This window comes from Trachypithecus francoisi, unplaced genomic scaffold (assembly GCF_009764315.1).
Source record: "Trachypithecus francoisi isolate TF-2019V2 unplaced genomic scaffold, Tfra_2.0 Lachesis_group1, whole genome shotgun sequence".
Classification (NCBI taxonomy): domain Eukaryota; kingdom Metazoa; phylum Chordata; class Mammalia; order Primates; family Cercopithecidae; genus Trachypithecus; species Trachypithecus francoisi.
Genome location: NW_022681454.1, coordinates 144,368,838 through 144,387,901, shown reverse-complemented (window position 1 = coordinate 144,387,901; position 19,064 = coordinate 144,368,838). Strand labels below are relative to the sequence as shown.

At 40.7% G+C, this 19,064-nt stretch overlaps 1 protein-coding gene across 5 annotated transcripts in view; it reads left to right on the top strand.

Moving 5' to 3' along the window:
• The window catches only part of PRMT9 (protein arginine methyltransferase 9), a 55,090-nt gene extending 36,572 nt beyond the window's left edge, over positions 1-18,518 (top strand). For 2 of the 5 annotated variants that reach the window (XM_033215435.1, XM_033215436.1), the window contains exons 11-13: positions 14,256-14,409; positions 17,137-17,259; positions 17,556-18,518. In XM_033215435.1, coding sequence (XP_033071326.1) covers positions 14,256-14,409; positions 17,137-17,259; positions 17,556-17,771 — 493 coding nt within the window. In that variant the 3' untranslated portion in view covers positions 17,772-18,518. Of the gene's footprint in view, positions 1-1,271; positions 1,341-14,255; positions 14,410-17,136; positions 17,260-17,555 lie in introns of those variants that run through there. The other 3 variants (XM_033215438.1, XR_004438168.1, XM_033215437.1) reach the window with 3 other exon arrangements.
• Positions 18,519-19,064: the final 546 nt, after the last annotated feature.

Sequence of the window (19,064 nt, the reverse complement as noted above, 5' to 3'; positions counted from 1 at the left end):
ACGTGTGACTTCATTTGATGCTAAAATCGTCCCAGGTTTGGCCAGTGGGAGGTCCTTTAAACTAGTTCCTGTGTCTTTTTGACACATTCCCATAATTCTTTGAGCGTGTTCTTACTTTGGTGCAACCAGATGTTTTATTTTCATCTTGAATTTTTCTCAACCCCAACCTTAGGATTAGTCTTTCTCCAAGGGACTCTGGTTCCTTTTGGTTCCTTTTAGTGGAGAACTATATTTTGAAACCAAGATATATATATCTTTAAGTGTGGTGATATTAATAGTTGTAGGCTTTTCATATGTGGCTTTTATTATGTTGAGGTTGTTTCCTTCTATTCCTAGTTTGTTGAACGCTTTTATCATGGAAGTGTGATTTTTGTCAAATGCTTTTTCTGCATCCATTGAGATGATCATGTGGTCTTCATTCTGTTAATGTGATGTATTGTAGTAATTGGGCTCCTGTCTTGGCTTTCCAGAGTGTTGGGATTACGGGTGTGAGCCACTGTGCCTGATCTGCAGTTGTTTTTAAATGATCATTCTTGCTGGAAGCGGTGGCTGATGCCTGTAATCCCAGCACTTTGGGAGGCCAAGGCGGACTGATCACCTGAGGTCTGGAGTTTGAGACCAGCCTGAGCAACATGGAAAAACCCTCTTTCTACTAAAAATTAAAAAAAAGGAGCCAGGCGTGGTGGCGCATGCCTGTAATCCCAGCTACTTGGGAGGCTAAGGCAGGAGAATCACTTGAACCCGGGAGGGGGAGGTTGCTGTTAGCTGAGATCGCGCCATTGCACTCCAGCTCTGGGCAACAAGAGCGAAACTCCATCTCAAAAAAAAAAAAAGTTAATTCTTAAGTTCTATTCACTCATGCTAGTTTAAAATACAGGGGAAAGCTTGAAGGCTTGGTAAACTCTTTCGTTTTTTGTTTTTTTAAAAACCATGACTATGGTTTGAATGTCTCCTCCAAAGCTCATGTGTTGGAAAGTTAATCCTCAGTGCAACAGTGCTGAGAGGTGTGATATTTAAGCGGGGATGAGGTCAGGAGGGCTCTGCCTTCATAAGTGGATTAATGCCATTTTCATGGATGGGAGTGGGGTTTTTTATACAGGATGAGGTCAGCCCTCTTGCCCTTTCTCTCTCTCTCTCCCTCTCCTCTCTCTATCTCTCTGCCCTCTGCCATGAACAGTCAGCCAAATAAGTTTCTGTTCTTTATAAATTACCCAGTCTGTTGTATTTTGTTAGACTTTTGAGTTACAACATTATTTTTTTCATTGCTGAAGGCATGGATGGTTCTGGAGTATCATTTAGCTTTGCAAAAGATTTCTGAGGAGTCTAGCAGTTGCAGTAATGTAAGTAACAACAAAACACTCAATGTTAGTAAAGATAAGCAGAGTTTCAAAGCAATGGTCATTTTATCTGAACATAGCTAAGATCTGACACTTATCTTTTAGTCCCCAACCTAAGGGTAGGGAGGGGGTCTTAGTCACCATTCATCTTATTCGCATACAGAAGTTGAGTTGCAAGGATAATAACAGAGAAAAAAAAATTGCAAGCATAGATAACGGAGAACTAAACTGATTATCACTTAGTTGATAGTGTCAGATCCCACAGGTTGAGGACTCAGTTCCACAGACTGCCCCCTACTTCAGATGCCAGTTACAAGTAGTAGGTTGTCACTTGTACTTCTCACAGGCTGTAAATTGGAAGTTCCTGAGACCAATTCTTCAAGTTCCATTAATTTGCTAGAGTGGTTCACAGAACTTGGGAAAACACTTTACTTATGTTTGCCCATTTCATTTATGATGAAGGATGTTACGAAGGATACAAATGAAGAGCCAGATGAAGAGATGCATAGAGCAAGCATGTGGGAAGTGGCACGGGGCTTCCATGCCCTCTCTGGGCACCCTCTAGGAACCTCCATGTGTTCAGCTACCTGGAAGCTCTCTGAACCTTATCTTTCTGGGTTTTTATGGAAGCTTTGTTATGTAGGCATGACTGATTACATCACCGGCTATTAGTGATCAACTCAACCTTCAGTGTGTCTCCTCTCTCTGGAGGCTAGTGGGTTGGATGGAAAGTCCCAATCCTCTAATCTTGCCATGGTCTTTTAGCCCCCAACCTAGGGCTGGGTAGGGGCCCTTAGTCATCATTTATCTCATTAGCATACAGAAGACACCATTCTGTAGGTTCCAAGGGTGTTAGGAGTTCTGTAGCAGGAAACAGGATGAAGACCAGATACATATGTATCTTACTATAATCACAATATCATATTTGCCCTATGTATACTTTATATTCGGCTATTCCTGAGTTGTATCCTTTGTAATAAATCCGTAAATATAAGTAAAGTGTTCTTCTGAGTTCTGTGAGCCATTCTGGCAAATTATTGAACTCAAAAAGGACATTGTGGGAACCCTTGATTGTTACAGCCTGATGGGTTCTTCTTGCCCACTGCCCAGAAAAGCCAATACAGCGAGAACAGCAGAAGTTGCAGTAGGAAAGTTTAGGTGGGCTCATGCCTGTAATCCCAGCACTTGGGGAGGCCGAGGTGGGTGGATCACTTGAGGTCAGGAGTTTGAGAGCAGCCTGGCCACCAACATGGTAAAACCCCGTCTCTACTAAAAATACAAAAATTAGCTGGGAATGGTGATGTGTGCCTGTAATCCCAGCTGCTCAGGAGACTGAGGCAGGAGAATTGCCTGAATTTGGGAGGCAGAGGTTGCAGTGAGCCAAGATTGCACCACTGCACTCCAGCCCGGGCAACAGTGTGAGACTCCGTCTCAAAAAAAAAAAAAAAAAAAAGAAAAAAGAAAAGTGTGTAATTATCACACGGCAGTCAAGTGGAAGAATGGGAGATGTTTTTCAAATCCACCTCCCTGATAACTCAGAGGCTAGTTTTAAAGAATAATTTGGTGAACTGGTGGCTAGGGAATGGATACTGCTGACTGGTTTGGGATGAAATCATAGGTATGTCAAAAACGGTCTTCCTGCGCTGAGTCAAGTTTCTGGGTGGGAGTCATAGGAGCAGTTGAGTCTGAAAAATATCTCAAAGACCAATCTTAGGTTTTACAATACTGATGTTATCTATAGGAGCAATTGGGGCAGTTATACATCTGGTGACCTCTGGCTCCATGATTCCTGAGTAGTAGGGCATTATAGAAAAGCAAGCTAGGGTACAATGACTGGGTATCATTTAACTGTGCCTACATTTTAGCAGAATTCAGGCTCCTCCCATAATCCTAACCTTGTGGTCTTTCCTTAGTTTTACAGTGGCTGTTTTGGTCCCTGAACAAGGAGAGGGTTCATTTCAGGAAGGGACTATTGTCATCCTTGCTTTAAAGTTAAACTGTAAACTAAAATTCCTCCCACAGTTAGCTCACCCTATGCCTGAGACAGTTTGTGAGGTTAGAAGCAGAATGGAGTGAGCTATGTTAGATTTCTTTCACTGCCATAATTTTTGCAAAGGTGGTTTCAGTTTTATAGATGGCCAAAAGTACTGAAAGTCCAGGACCTAGAGTTGGCATCAGAACTGGGGGCAGTCATGTGGGATGCAGCCCTTATAGCACTTGATGCTAACTCCAGGTAATGTCAGTATTGATTTCAGTTGTAGTACACTCAAAAGGTATCTGAGAATTTTTTGGAGTGGGAACCTCCTCCCTGCCCCCTGCCACCACCACTTGGTGTCAGAAGTTTTATTTTTATTTCTTTTAGACAGGCTGTCACTCTGTCGCCCAGGCTGGAGTGCAGTGGTATGATCATGGCTCACTGCAGCCATGACTTCCTGGGCTCAACCTACGTTTTATAAATAAAAACAGTTCCTAAGACTACTTAAGTGACTCACATGATATCGTTCTCCAACTCTCTTTCTCCCATAGATTTCATGACTATAAGGTTAGCTTTTATTAACCTGTGTGCTTTTTTAACTTTCTAATTTCATAGAATGGTACCCTCTTGTGGCTATTTGGGGAGTGAAGGGTTGTTAGTCAAGCAACATAAAGTTCTGTGGCTAGTCTCTCCTTTCAGAGACCTTTGTGATCCTGAAGAAAATTAGGTCTGATTTTCACTTAAATGCATCACAGTTAGCAGATAATGTCAATTGTTCAGATAATTTTAATAACATGAGTTTTCAGGATTAAACTTGATCCTTTTGAGGAAAAAAGATTTTTCCAGTGATTTGGAAAGACGTAAAATTGTAGCCAGTTTGGTAAAGGCATAGATTGGAATTTGGTTAAGAGCTGTGCAATTTAATTATGAGGTGTGAAATTTCACTAACTGTGGAGATTGAATTTCTACCAGACTACCTAATCTGCCAAAAAGTTGATAGGAAAGGAATAGCAACAATGAGTAAAGCACTGGGGGCAGGGTGAAGTCCATTTTTAGGCTAATTTATGAATATAGGATTTATTACAACTCTAAAGGATCATGTCGTTATATTTAGTGGGTGAAGAGAGATTATCCTGGTACAGAATCATGACTTATCTTTATCAGTCTGGTGCCATTACATTTGGAGTCATCTCTTAACTTTGCTTGCTGAATCTGTGCTCCTCACATTACGGCTGGGGATATGGCTTCCTGTTAGCTTGTCTTTAGGAGAGAGTGAGCTGTTATAAGAGCAGACTGTTTCCTTATTAACTTTTCCTCAAATGTATTATTTTGAAAATTTTCAAACTTAGGAAAAATTGCAAGAATAATAACAGAGAACACTAGATTATTGTTTACTTTACTGAACCATTTGGTAGTTGATTGTTGGCATCATAAACTTCATCTTTTCTTTAGTATTTAGCATGTGTTTCCTAAGAACAAATGTTTTCCCCTACATATCACAATAAAATTATCACTCAGCATATTTCACATTGATAAAACAATAGTTTTAATACTAATAATAGTATTAATATATAATACTAATAATAGCACTAATATATATTGCATATTAAAATTTCTCATTACCCTAGTAATATTCTTCATTGCTTTTCTTCCCAGTCTAGTTCTAATCAAGAGTCTTACATTGCATTTAGTTGCCATGTCTTGTCATTATAATTTAATTGTCCTTACTTTAGATATCTTTAAGTGGTTATAGAATTGAGATAATCGATATATAATACGGGAGCAAGATGGCCGAATAGGAACAGCTCCAATCTCCAACTCCCATCGCGAGCGACACAGAAGACCGGTGATTTCTGCATTTTCAACTGAGGTACTGGGGTCATCTCACTAGGGAGTGCCGGACAATCGGTGCTGGCCAGCTGCTGCAGCCTGACCAGCGAGAGCTGAAGCAGGGCGAGGCATCGCCTCACCTGGAAGCACAAGGGGGAAGGAAATCCGTTTTCCTAGCCAGGGGAACTGAGACACACAACACCTGGAAAATCGGGTAACTCCCACCCCAATACTGCGCTTTAAGGAAACAGGCACACCAGGAGAATATATCCCACACCTGGCCGGGAGGGTCCCACGCCCATGGAGCCTCCCTCACTGCTAACACAGCAGTCTGAGGCGATCTATCCGCAAGGCAGCAGCGAGGCTGGGGGAGGGGCGCCCGCCATTGCTGAGGCTTAAGTAGGTAAACAAAGCCGCAGGGAAGCTCGAACTGGGTGGAGCTCACAGCAGCTCAAGGAAGCCTGCCTGTCTCTGTAGACTCCACCTCTGGGGACAGCGCACAGCTGAAGTCCAATAGGGGAAGCAGCGGGGGCCGGTGCAGACGCGAATGACTCTGTCTGACAGCTTTGGGGAGAGCCGTGGATCTCCCAACGCGGAGGTTGAGATCTGAGAACGGACAGACTGCCTGCTCAGGTGGGTCCCTGACCCCTGAGTAGCCTAGCTGGGAGACATCCCCCACTAGGGGCAGTCTGACACCCCACACTTCACAGGGTGGAGACACCCCTGAGAGGAAACTTCCAAAGGAAGAATCAGACAGGTACACTCGCTGTTCAGCAATATTCTATCTTCGGCAACCTCTGCTGCTGATACCCAGGCAAACGGTCTGGAGTGGACCTCAAGCAATCTCCAACAGACCAACAGACAGTCCTTCTGACTGTCAGACGGAAAACTATCAAACAGGAAGGACACCTATACCAAAACCCCATCAGTACGTCACCATCATCAAGACCAGAGACAGATAAAACCACAAAGATGGGGAAGAAGCAGGGCAGAAAAGTTGGAAATTCAAAAAATAAGAGCGCATCTCCCCCTGCAAAGGAGCGCAGCCCATCGCCAGCAACGGATCAAAGCTGGTCAGAGAATGACTTTGACGAGATGAGAGAAGAAGGCTTCAGTCCATCAAACTTCTCAGAGCTAAAGGAGGAATTACGTACCCAGCGCAAAGAAACTAAAAATCTTGAAAAAAGAGTGGAAGAATTGACAGCTAGACTAATTAATGCAGAGAAGATCATAAACGAAATGACAGAGATGAAAACCATGACACGAGAAATACGTGACAAATGCACAAGCTTCAGTAACCGACTCGATCAACTGGAAGAAAGAGTATCAGCGATTGAGGATCAAATGAATGAAATGAAGCGAGAAGAGAAACCAAAAGAAAAACGAAGAAAAAGAAATGAACAAAGCCTGCAAGAAGTATGGGATTATGTAAAAAGACCAAATCTACGTCTGATTGGGGTGCCTGAAAGGGAGGGGGAAAATGGAACCAAGTTGGAAAACACTCTTCAGGATATCATCCAGAGAAGTTCCCCACCTAGTAGGGCAGGCCAACATTCAAATTCAGGAAATGCAGAGGACGTCACAAAGATACTCCTCCAGAAGAGCAACTCCAAGACACATAATTGCCAGATTCACCAAAGTTGAAATGAAGGAAAAATTCTTAAGGGCAGCCAGAGAGAAAGGTCAGGTTACCCACAAAGGGAAGCCCATCAGACTAACAGCAGATCTCTCGGCAGAAACTCTACAAGCCAGAAGAGAGTGGGGGCCAATATTCAACGTTCTTAAAGAAAAGAATTTTCAACCCAGAATTTCATATCCAGCCAAACTAAGTTTCATCAGTGAAGGAGAAATAAAATCTTTTACAGATAAGCAAATGCTTAGAGATTTTGTCACCACCAGGCCTGCCTTACAAGAGACCCTGAAGGAAGCCCTAAACATGGAAAGGAACAACCGGTACCAGCCATTGCAAAAACATGCCAAAATGTAAAGACCATCGAGGCTAGGAAGAAACTGCATCAACTAACGAGCAAAATAACCAGTTAATATCATAATGACAGGATCAAGCTCACACATAACAATATTAACCTTAAATGTAAATGGACTAAATGCTCCAATTAAAAGACACAGACTGGCAAACTGGATAAAGAGTCAAGACCCATCAGTCTGCTGTATTCAGGAGACCCATCTCACATGCAGAGACATACATAGGCTCAAAATAAAGGGATGGAGGAAGATCTACCAAGCAAATGGAGAACAAAAAAAGCAGGGGTTGCAATCCTAGTCTCTGATAAAACAGACTTTAAACCATCAAAGATCAAAAGAGACAAAGAAGGCCATTACATAATGGTAAAGGGATCAATTCAACAGGAAGAGCTAACTATCCTAAATATATATGCACCCAATACAGGAGCACCCAGATTCATAAAGCAAGTCCTTAGAGACTTACAAAGAGACTTAGACTCCCATACAATAATAATGGGAGACTTCAACACTCCACTGTCAACATTAGACAGATCAACGAGACAGAAAGTTAACAAGGATATCCAGGAATTGAACTCATCTCTGCACCAAGTGGACCTAATAGACATCTATAGAACTCTCCACCCCAAATCAACAGAATATACATTCTTCTCAGCACCACATCGCACTTACTCCAAAATTGACCACATAATTGGAAGTAAAGCACTCCTCAGCAAATGTAAAAGAACAGAAATTATAACAAACTGTCTCTCAGACCACAGTGCAATCAAACTAGAACTCAGGACTAAGAAACTCAATCAAAACCGCTCAACTACATGGAAACTGAACAACCTGCTCCTGAATGACTACTGGGTACATAACGAATTGAAAGCAGAAATAAAGATGTTCTTTGAAACCATGAGAACAAAGATACAACATACCAGAATCTCTGGGACACATTTAAAGCAGTGTGTAGAGGGAAATTTATAGCACTAAATGCCCACAAGAGAAAGCAGGAAAGATCTAAAATGGACACTCTAACATCACAATTAAAAGAACTAGAGAGGCAAGAGCAAACACATTCAAAAGCTAGCAGAAGGCAAGAAATAACTAAGATCAGAGCAGAACTGAAGGAGATAGAGACACAAAAAACCCTCCAAAAAATCAATGAATCCAGGAGTTGGTTTTTTGAAAAGATCAACAAAATTGACAGACCGCTAGAAAGACTAATAAAGAAGGAAAGAGAGAGGAATCAAATAGACGCAATAAAAAATGATAAAGGGGATATCACCACTGACCCCACAGAATACAAACAACCATCAGAGAATACTATAAACGCCTCTACGCAAATCAACTAGAAAATCTAGAAGAAATGGATAATTTCCTGGACACTTACACTCTTCCAAGACTAAACCAGGAAGAAGTTGAATCCCTGAATAGACCAATAGCAGGCTCTGAAATTGAGGCAACAATTAATAGCCTACCCACCAAAAAAAGTCCAGGACCAGATGGATTCACAGCTGAATTCTACCAGAGGTACAAGGAGGAGCTGGTACCAGTCCTTCTGAAACTATTCCAATCAATAGAAAAAGAGGGAATCCTCCCTAACCCATTTTATGAGGCCAACATCATCCTGATACCAACGCCTGGCAGAGACACAACAAAAAAAGAGAATTTTAGACCAATATCCCCGATGAACATCGATGCAAAAATCCTCAATAAAATACTGGCAAACCGGATTCAGCAGCACATCAAAAAGCTTATCCACCATGATCAAGTGGGCTTCATCCCTGGGATGCAAGGCTGGTTCAACATTCGCAAATCAATAAACGTAATCCAGCATATAAACAGAACCAAAGACAAGAACCACATGATTATCTCAATAGATGCAGAAAAGGCTTTTGACAAAATTCAACAGCCCTTTATGCTAAAAACGCTCAATAAATTCGGTATTGATGGAACGTACCTCAAAATAATAAGAACTATTTATGACAAACCCACAGCTAATATCATACTGAATGGGCAAAAACTGGAAAAATTCCCTTTGAAAACTGGCACAAGACAGGGATGCCCTCTCTCACCACTCCTATTCAACATAGTGTTGGAAGTTCTGGCTAGGGCAATCAGGCAAGAGAAAGAAATCAAGGGTATCCAGTTAGGAAAAGAAGAAGTCAAATTGTCCCTGTTTGCAGATGACATGATTGTATATTTAGAAAACCCCATTGTCTCAGCCCAAAATCTCCTTAAGCTGATAAGCAACTTCAGCAAAGTCTCAGGATACAAAATTAATGTGCAAAAATCACAAGCATTCTTATACACCAGTAACAGACAAGCAGAGAGCCAAATCAGGAATGAACTTGCATTCACAATTGCTTCAAAGAGAATAAAATACCTAGGAATCCAGCTTACAAGGGATGTAAAGGACCTCTTCAAGGAGAACTACAAACCACTGCTCAGTGAAATAAAAGAGGACACAAACAAATGGAAGAACATACCATGCTCATGGATAGGAAGAATCAATATCGTAAAAATGGCCATACTGCCCAAGGTAATTTATAGATTCAATGCCATCCCCATCAAGCTACCAATGAGTTTCTTCACAGAATTGGAAAAACTGCTTTAAAGTTCATATGGAACCAAAAAAGAGCCCGCATTGCCAAGACAATCCTAAGTCAAAAGGACAAAGCTGGAGGCGTCACGCTACCTGACTTCAAACTATACTACAAGGCTACAGTAACCAAAACAGCATGGTACTGGTACCAAAACAGAGATATAGACCAATGGAACAGAACAGAGTCCTCAGAAATAATACCACACATCTACAGCCATCTGATCTTTGACAAACCTGAGAGAAACAAGAAATGGGGAAAGGATTCCCTATTTAATAAATGGTGCTGGGAAAATTGGCTAGCCATAAGTAGAAAGCTGAAACTGGATCCTTTCCTTACTCCTTATACGAAGATTAATTCAAGATGGATTAGAGACTTAAATGTTAGACCTAATACCATAAAAACCCTAGAAGAAAATCTAGGTAGTACCATTCAGGACATAGGCATGGGCAAGGACTTCATGTCTAAAACACCAAAAGCAACGGCAGCAAAAGCCAAAATTGACAAATGGGATCTAATTAAACTAAAGAGCTTTTGCACAGCAAAAGAAACTACCATCAGAGTGAACAGGCAACCTACAGAATGGGAGAAAATTTTTGCAACCTACTCATCTGACAAAGGGCTAATATCCAGAATCTACAAACAACTCAAACAATATACAAGAAAAAAACAAACAACCCCATCAAAAAGTGGGGAAGGGATATGAACAGACATTTCTCAAAAGAAGACATCCATACAGCCAACAGACACATGAAAAAATGCTCATCATCACTGGCCATCAGAGAAATGCAAATCAAAACCACAATGAGATACCATCTCACACCAGTTAGAATGGCAATCATTAAGAAGTCAGGAAATGGCCGGGCGCGGTGGCTCAAGCCTGTAATCCCAGCACTTTGGGAGGCCGAGACGGGCGGATCACGAGGTCAGGAGATCGAGACCATCCTGGCGAACAAGGTGAAACCCCGTCTCTACTAAAAAAATACAAAAAAACTAGCCAGGCGAGGTGGCGGGCGCCTGTAGTCCCAGCTACTCGGGAGGCTGAGGCAGGAGAATGGCGTGAACCCGGGAGGCGGAGCTTGCAGTGAGCCGAGATCCGGCCACTGCACTACAGCCTGGGCGACAGAGCGAGACTCCGCCTCAAAAAAAAAAAAAAAAAAGAAGTCAGGAAACAACAGGTGTTGGAGAGGATGTGGAGAAATAGGAACACTTTTACACTGTTGGTGGGATTGTAAACTAGTTCAACCATTATGGAAAACAGTATGGCGATTCCTCAAGGATCTAGAACTACATGTACCATATGAGCCAGCCATCCCACTACTGGGTATATACCCAAAGGATTATAAATTACTCTACTACAAAGACACATGCACACGTATGTTTATTGCGGCACTATTCACAATAGCAAAGACTTGGAATCAACCCAAATGTCCATCTGTGACAGACTGGATTAAGAAAATGTGGCACATATACACCATGGAATACTATGCAGCCATAAAAAAGGATGAGTTTGCGTCCTTTGTAGGGACATGGATGCAGCTGGAAACCATCATTCTTAGCAAACTATCACAAGAAGAGAAAACCAAACACCGCATGTTCTCACTCATAGGTGGGAACTGAACAATGAGATCACTTGGACTCGGGAAGGGGAACATCAAACACTGGGGCCTATCATGGGGAGCGGGGAGGAGGGAGGGATTGCATTGGGGAGTTATACATGATATAAATGACGAATTGATGGGTGCTGACGAGTTGATGGGTGCAGCACACCAACATGGCATAAGTATACATATGTAACAAACCTGCACGTTATGCACATGTACCCTAGAACTTAAAGTATAAAAAAAAGAAAAAAAATTATATAATACAACCTTAAAAAAAAAAAAAAAAAAGAATTGAGATAATCAGTTTAGTAAGAGACGAGATAATTAATTGAAATCTAATTCAAGAGCAGTAGTGCCAAAGTAGTTTTGAGGAGTGGGGTGTTTTATAGCTTAGCTTGTCTAGGTTTTAATGATCTGTTTAGGGAGACTGCATAGTATATAATTTTGGAAGTGTTTATGAATTACTTTTTAAGATATGAACAAATGTGTTGGTGAAATGTTTAGTTCTGTATTTTTATAAGTGGATTCTTACTCTAAATATTTAATTTAGGAGTAAAAATGTACTGTGAAATGTACATATGATAATATAAAGTTCACCTGCCTAGTATGCTGTTCTAGAAATTCAAGTAGGAACAAGCTTGGAATATTCAGTAAAAGTGTAGATTTGACATTTGATTGTAAATGTGGCAAATGAAAATAATTACTTGGTTTAAAGTATCCTCCACCTCTGTTTCATTGGATGTCAGTAGGTGGCCCACCCACCCTTCTCTCCCTTCCCACATAGCACATAGCTCAGGTGTGAGGAAACAAGACTACATAGGTAGGTGTGGAAGCTGCCTTGGCTTAAGAGCCCTTCGCTTCATATAGCAACTCTTCTCCCATGGGCACAGCTTCCACAGCCTAGCAATATGAACACCTGTTTAAACTCTCAGGGAAGCCCACATGTGGTATGGGTTCCCGTCAGGCATTTATCCTTTGTTCATAGTTCTCTCCATCCAGATATAGTCTACCTATTAAGAGATTTTTTTTTTAACCTTAAGCAGTGTTGCTGATAAACACAGCTGACATTCTATTCTTATAAGATTTTCAGAGAAAGAGAAGGTAAACCCAAGGTCAACTGTAGGAAGACAAAGGATTTTGTTAACCCTTGACTCTATCTCCTCGAGTATTAGAGTATTTGGACTTTTTTTTTTTTTTAATTTTGCATTTGGAGTGTTTGACCTTTTATTTTGAAATAATTTTCAAGCCTTTGGAGAAGTTAAAGAATAATACAAAGAACTTACCATATACCTTACACTCAGATTCACAAACTATTAATATTTTACCACATCTGCTAAATTGTTCAGGAAAAAACATTTCAGGCTCTTTCCCTGAACCATAGATACAATGTGTCTTTACTCCTCAGACCTTGGAATGCATAGGACATTCACTTATATAATCACTGTACAATTATTAAAATCAGGAAATTTACAGGGACACAATACTGTTATCTAAGCTACAAACCTTATCCAGGTTTCACCAATTGTCACAATAATGTCCTTTGTAGCTTTTCTGTTCCTAGTCTGGAATCCAATCCAGGATCATATATTCCATTTAGTTTTCATGTCTCTTTAGTGGTGCAATCACTGCTCACTGCAGTGTGGACCTCCTGGGCTCAAGCGATCCTCCCTCCTCAGCCTCTTGAGTAAGCTGGGACTATAGGTGTGCACCACCACACCTGGCTAGTTCATTTATTTGTAAAGATGGGGTCTTGCTGTGTTGCCCAGGCAGGTCTTGAAGTCCTGGGCTCAAGCAATTCTCTCACCTTGGCCTCCCACAGTGTTGGGATTATAGGCATCTCGGCCACCGTGCCCAGCCTGTCCCATTATTTTTGCTGTTAATACAGTCACATTGTTTAAGTTGTATCTACACATTTCTCCATTCAGTAAGTCACTATTTCCCCCTTTGTGATAAGTCATTTGTGGGGGTGATACTTTGAGACTGTAAAAGGATATTTTCCTAATCAAACTTTGACCTACTAGTTTTAGCATCCATTGATGACTCTTTCCTGAATCTAAAGACGTATGTTCATTTAAATAGCTAACTGGTCATTTTTCTCTTTCATTGATCAGTAGTTACTTTGACTTGAGAAATTATTTCTAGTGGTTTACTATTCTGAAATACCAGCCATGAATAATTGAAAATCCATTAGACTCTGTGTAATCTGTAGCTCTTTACTGATTTATCATGATTCTTAGTTACTGATGTTTATACAATGGAGGGGATTACAAAGGGTTTCTTTAATGTTTTTTTGAGACAAAGTCTCACTCTGTCACCCAGGGTGTAGTGCAGTGGTGGGATGTATTTCACTGCAACTGCTACCTCTTGGATTCAAGCAGTCCTCCTGCCTCAACCTCCCAAGTAGCTGGGACTATAGGTGCATGCCATAGTGGTGTTTATCAAAACCACGCTTGGGGCCGGGCGCGGTGGCTCAAGCCTGTAATCCCAGCACTTTGGGAGGCCGAGGCGGGCGGATCACGAGGTCAGGAGATCGAGACCATCCTGGCGAACACTGTGAAACCCCGTCTCTACTAAAAAATACAAAAAACTAGCCGGGCGAGGTGGCGGGCGTCTGTAGTCCCAGCTACTCGGGAGGCTGAGGCAGGAGAATGGCGTGAACCCGGGAGGCGGAGCTTGCAGTGAGCTGAGATCCGGCCACTGCACTCCAGCCCGGCGACAGAGCAAGACTCCGTCTCAAAAAAAAAAAAAAAAAAAAACCCACGCTTGGCTACTTTTTGTATTTTTTATAGAGATGAGGTTTTGCCATGTTGCCTAGGCTGGTCTTGAACTCTTGGGCTCAAGTGATCCACCCACCTTGGCCTCCCAAAGTGCTGGGATTACAGGTGTGAGCCACTGTGGCCCAGCCGCAAAAGCTTTTTAAAATATGTACTTTTTTCCTTAGGTGTTTACTACAATCTGGAGGCAAGATCTTTCCTCAATATGTGCTGATGTTTGGGTTGCTTGTGGAATCACAGACACTTCTAGAGGAGAATGCTGTTCAAGGAACAGAACGTACTCTTGGATTAAATATAGCACCTTTTATTAATCAGTTTCAGGTAAGTGTCTAGAGGAGAAGTTCAACCAGGATGCTGTTGAAGAGTCTACCTTCGCTCCCTCTTTAGTCACTGTTTAATCTAGCTAAACACAGTGACTAAAGTTTAGCTGGATTAAACACAGTGACTAAGAGCACTTAGATTCTTACCTACAAAGGAACTTATTATAGGTAAAAATCAACCTAGACGTTACAGTAACCAAGGAATTTTGTCGTGACTGCTGATAAAAGTTTATAGGTATTTGGCCAGGTGTGGTGGCTCATGCCTGTAATCCCAGCACTTTGGGGAGGCTGAGGCGGGTGGATCACTTGAGGTCAGGAGTTCAAGACCAGCCTGGCCAACATGGTAAAATCCCGCCTCTACTAAAAATACAAAAAAAATTAGCCAGGTATGGTGGTGCGTGCCTGCAATCCCAGCTACTCTGGAGACTAAGGCAGGAGAATCGCTTGAACTCAGGAGGCAGGAGTTGCAGTGAGCCAAGATCGTGACACTGCACTGCAGTCTGGATGACAGAGCAAGACTGCGTATCAAAAAAAAAAAAAAGTTTATAGATACTCCTCTGAATCACTGTCATAAATGGAAGAAGGGTCCTAGGTTTTAATCTTACGAAAAAGAGTGGTCTTTGTCCAAAAAAGATTTATGTTCTAAACTTGAACCCTTACATTGAGACCTCAGGCTGGCAGCTGGTAAGTATCAGCAGCTAATGCTCAGATTCTAGGAAATCAGACTGCGGACAGCAGGAATGCAGGAGCCTAGGAAAACAGCTCAAGCAAAAGGGGGTTAGCCTCTGTTTAGGAAATAAGGAGTCAAGATAGTCAAGATTTAGAAATAGGCTGGGCATGGTGGCTCACACCTGTAGTCCTGGCACTTTGAGAGGCAGAGGTGGGGCAGATTGCTTGAGCTCACAAGTTCGAGATGAGCCTGGGCAACATGGGGAAACCCTGTCTCTACAAAAAATACAAAAATTATCTGGGCTTGGTGGTGCATGCCTGTAGTCCCAGCTACTTGGGAGGCTGAGGTAGAAGAATTGCTTGAGCCTGGGAGGTGGAGGTTGCGGTGAGCTGAAATCACAACACTGCACGCCAGCCTGGGTGATAGAGTAACAAATGTTTACTGAATATCTGCTACATGTACATTTAGATTTGGAGAACAGGGCTATAAATAAAGGTAGAATTTTTGGTAAGTTGGATGCAGGCTATGAAAGAGGACTCCATTTTTTTTTTTAGGTGAAAGCACCTAGAAGAATGGTTCCCATTTACTGATAATGGGGAAAATAGGATCAGGCTTTGTATGTTGCTGTGGTCACTGAGCAATTGGGTAAGAATTCAGAGAAAGCTCTGGGCTGAAGATTTAAATTTGGCAGCAGCATGTAGCTGGTATTTAAGGCAATAAGACTGGATGAAATAGCATGGGGGCATGATGATAAAGAGGGCTGGGAACTGAACTCTAGAGAACTCATAAAGTTATGAGCTTGGTTTGGTTGGTTATATAGAAGGAACTGGTAAAGATGACAGGAGGGCCAGGCATGGTAGCTCATGCCTATAATCCTAGCACTTGGGGAGGCCAAGGAGGGCAGATTGCTTGAGTCCAGGAGTTCGAGACAGCCTGGGCAACATGGCAAAAACCCATCTCTACAAAAAATACAAATAGTACCCAAATGTGGTGGTAGGCACCTGTAGTCCTAGCTACATGGGAGGATCACTTGAGCCCAGGAGGCGGAGGTTGCAGTGAGCTGTGATCACACCACTGCACTCCAGCCTGGGGAACACAGTGAGACCTAGTCTCAAAAACAACAACAACAACAACAACAAAAGTGGGGGCCGACTATGAGGTATGGGTTCAGCAGTGTGGGGATTAGGAGGCAGGTGATAAGAGGTGACATGAGAATCTAAGGCTTCTTCTGGTTTGATGTAAAAATAGGAGCATAACAAGGAGTCTTAGAAATGGTGTGGGGTTACTGTTAGAGTTTTATGGGGAAGAAAGGCTGGATGCTTTCAAGGATGCCCAGGGAGAGGTGAATGTATCTGTGTCCTGTTTCGCCTTATACAAGGAAAATGACAGTTTCCTTTGTTTCAAATGAGGATAAAGCTAAAAATTATTAGTATTACATAGTAGCATTCAATTGCTACTAAACTTGATAGACCATTTAATAGTGATTCTCAACTTTGTACATTGGAAACATCTGGGGATCCTATCTCCAGATGGTTTGGGGTGTGGCCTGAACAGTTGGGCTTTTAAAAAGCTCCCCAAGTGATTTTAATTTGCAGCCAAGATTGAGAACCACTGCCTTCTAGAAATAAACTTATTTTCCAAATGAAATCAATTATTCTTTGATTGAATCTGGCATCATATCTGAAACAATTCAATTAGTATTGTACCATTATTTCATAAACAAATCCTTGGGTTAAAAATTTTTAGAGCTGTTTAGCTTAAGGAAAAATTTAATCTGTTCCCATCCAAATGAAAGATCTACAGGTAATGGAAACCAGAGCAAATTATCTAACCTGCCTAAACCTTGGTTTGTTCATTCTTTCTGTACTGGAACAATGAAAGTTCTAATGAAAGCCAGCCTTAACTTGATGTGGGAATATAAAGGAGGTAATGTAAAAAGTATTCTATCATACTGAGTCAAGTACAAAGCAAGCCCTGACCACAAAAGGAATGTGTAAAAGTGAAAAACTTGAGCCCTGACCACAAAAAGTGAAAGTGAAAAATTTATACTTTCTCTAGGTACCTATACGCGTATTTTTGGATCTATCCTCATTGCCCTGTATACCTTTAAGCAAGCCAGTGGAACTCTTAAGACTAGATTTAATGACTCCGTATTTGAACACCTCTAAAAGAGAAGTAAAGGTAAGAACAACATGCAAAATGATTTCGTTATTGTTTAGAATAATTATCTTAAATTAGGTGATACTTTTATACATAGTTTTAGCTACTTTAAAGATTTAAATCTTATTTTCTGAACAGTATCCAAAAATGGATTTAAGTAAATTAGTGAATAGGTTAAGATTGATATGAATTAGCTGGTGAAATGTATTTTAAAATAAATTCTTGTATTTAAAAGTAACTAAAAAGAGAAAGAAGACTTTTATTAAGTCTACTCTATGTACTCTGATGATATTTTCATAATTTCTTTATTTTCGTAGGTACACATTTGTAAATCTGGAAGAGTGACTGCTATTCCATTTTGGTATCATATGTACCTTGACGAAGAGATTAGGTTGGATACTTCAAGTGAAGCCTCCCACTGGAAACAAGCTGCAGTTGTTTTAGATAATCCCATCCAGGTTGAAATGGGAGAGGAAATTGTACTCAGCGTTCAGCACCACAAAAGCAATGTTAGCATCACAGTAAAGCAATGAAGAGCGGTTTTCCAATGAAAACTGTTTAAATAGAGCATCAACAAGTACAAAATTCTTATCTTAATTAGTGGGGGTGTATAAAAATTCCTTGTAATGGTCAAATATTTTTAAACATTGACATTAAAGCATATTTTAAAAGATTCTAAATAAAAGAGTAGCATTATTATAGAAATACTGCTGCAGATTTGCTTTCTGGAAAAGGATACATCACTAGTTTTTTGAATTAGGAAACTTCTTTTGCTCGATATTACGGAATAGGGATTTTAAAAGTCTTATTGTTATTGACATGTGTCAATAAGTGAAGCAAAACTTTACTTTTGTAGGCATCTTGGCCTTTTTTCTTAAATCCAAACTTGTAATTGGGAAACACAAAGGCTTCCACTGAAGACCGAGGGTTATGGTTACCTGTAAATTCCAGTCTTGCTTCCTTTAAATACTCAGTGTACATCTGAAACATCTCAAGTTTTGTTTTGAGAATGCAAGCTTGAAAAAGAATTTAAGCTATAAGCTAAATGTAATTACAACAGTTAAGGAGTTAGGGAATAAATCTTCAGGAGGCAGCATTTTTCTTTGGTCTACTTTGGCAAAAGAACATTTAAAAGCTGGTAACAACAAAGTTAAATTGAAGAAAGAGTTAATCCTAAACTATTTTTCAAAGTTTTGATTTGGATGCACACAATAAGTATATTAGTTGATCCAATTTTTACAGACTTTTGAAATAAAGGAAGATCATTATTATGCCTCCTATATGCTGTATACTCTTTGGAAGTCACAAATAAGATGGATCTTTGCTCCAGACAACCTATTCTTGGTACCTCTATTATTATACTACCCGGCTTTATTTTTAAAATAAATTTTATTGCGTACATTTAAGGTATACGACGTGAAGCAAATTAACATATCCATCATCTCAGTTACCCATATATTTTTTGTTTCTGACAAGAGCAGCTGAAAGCTACTCATTTAGCATGAATCCCAAATACAGTACAATTTTGTTACCTAAAATCCTCATGTTGTACATTAGATCTCTAGACTTGTTCATCCTACATATCTGCTACTTTGAATCCTTTGACCTACATTTCCCCATTTCTCCCTACCCCCCCATAACCAGTTTTGTTCTTTATGTATTTGAATTTTTTTTTTTTAGATTCTACATATATGTGAGATTATGCAGTATCTTTTTTTCTGTCTGGCTTATTTCATTTAGCAGTGTCTTTCAGGCCCATCCATGTTGTAGCAAATGGCAGTATATCGTTGGTTTTTTTTTTTTTTAGGGATGAATAATATTCCATT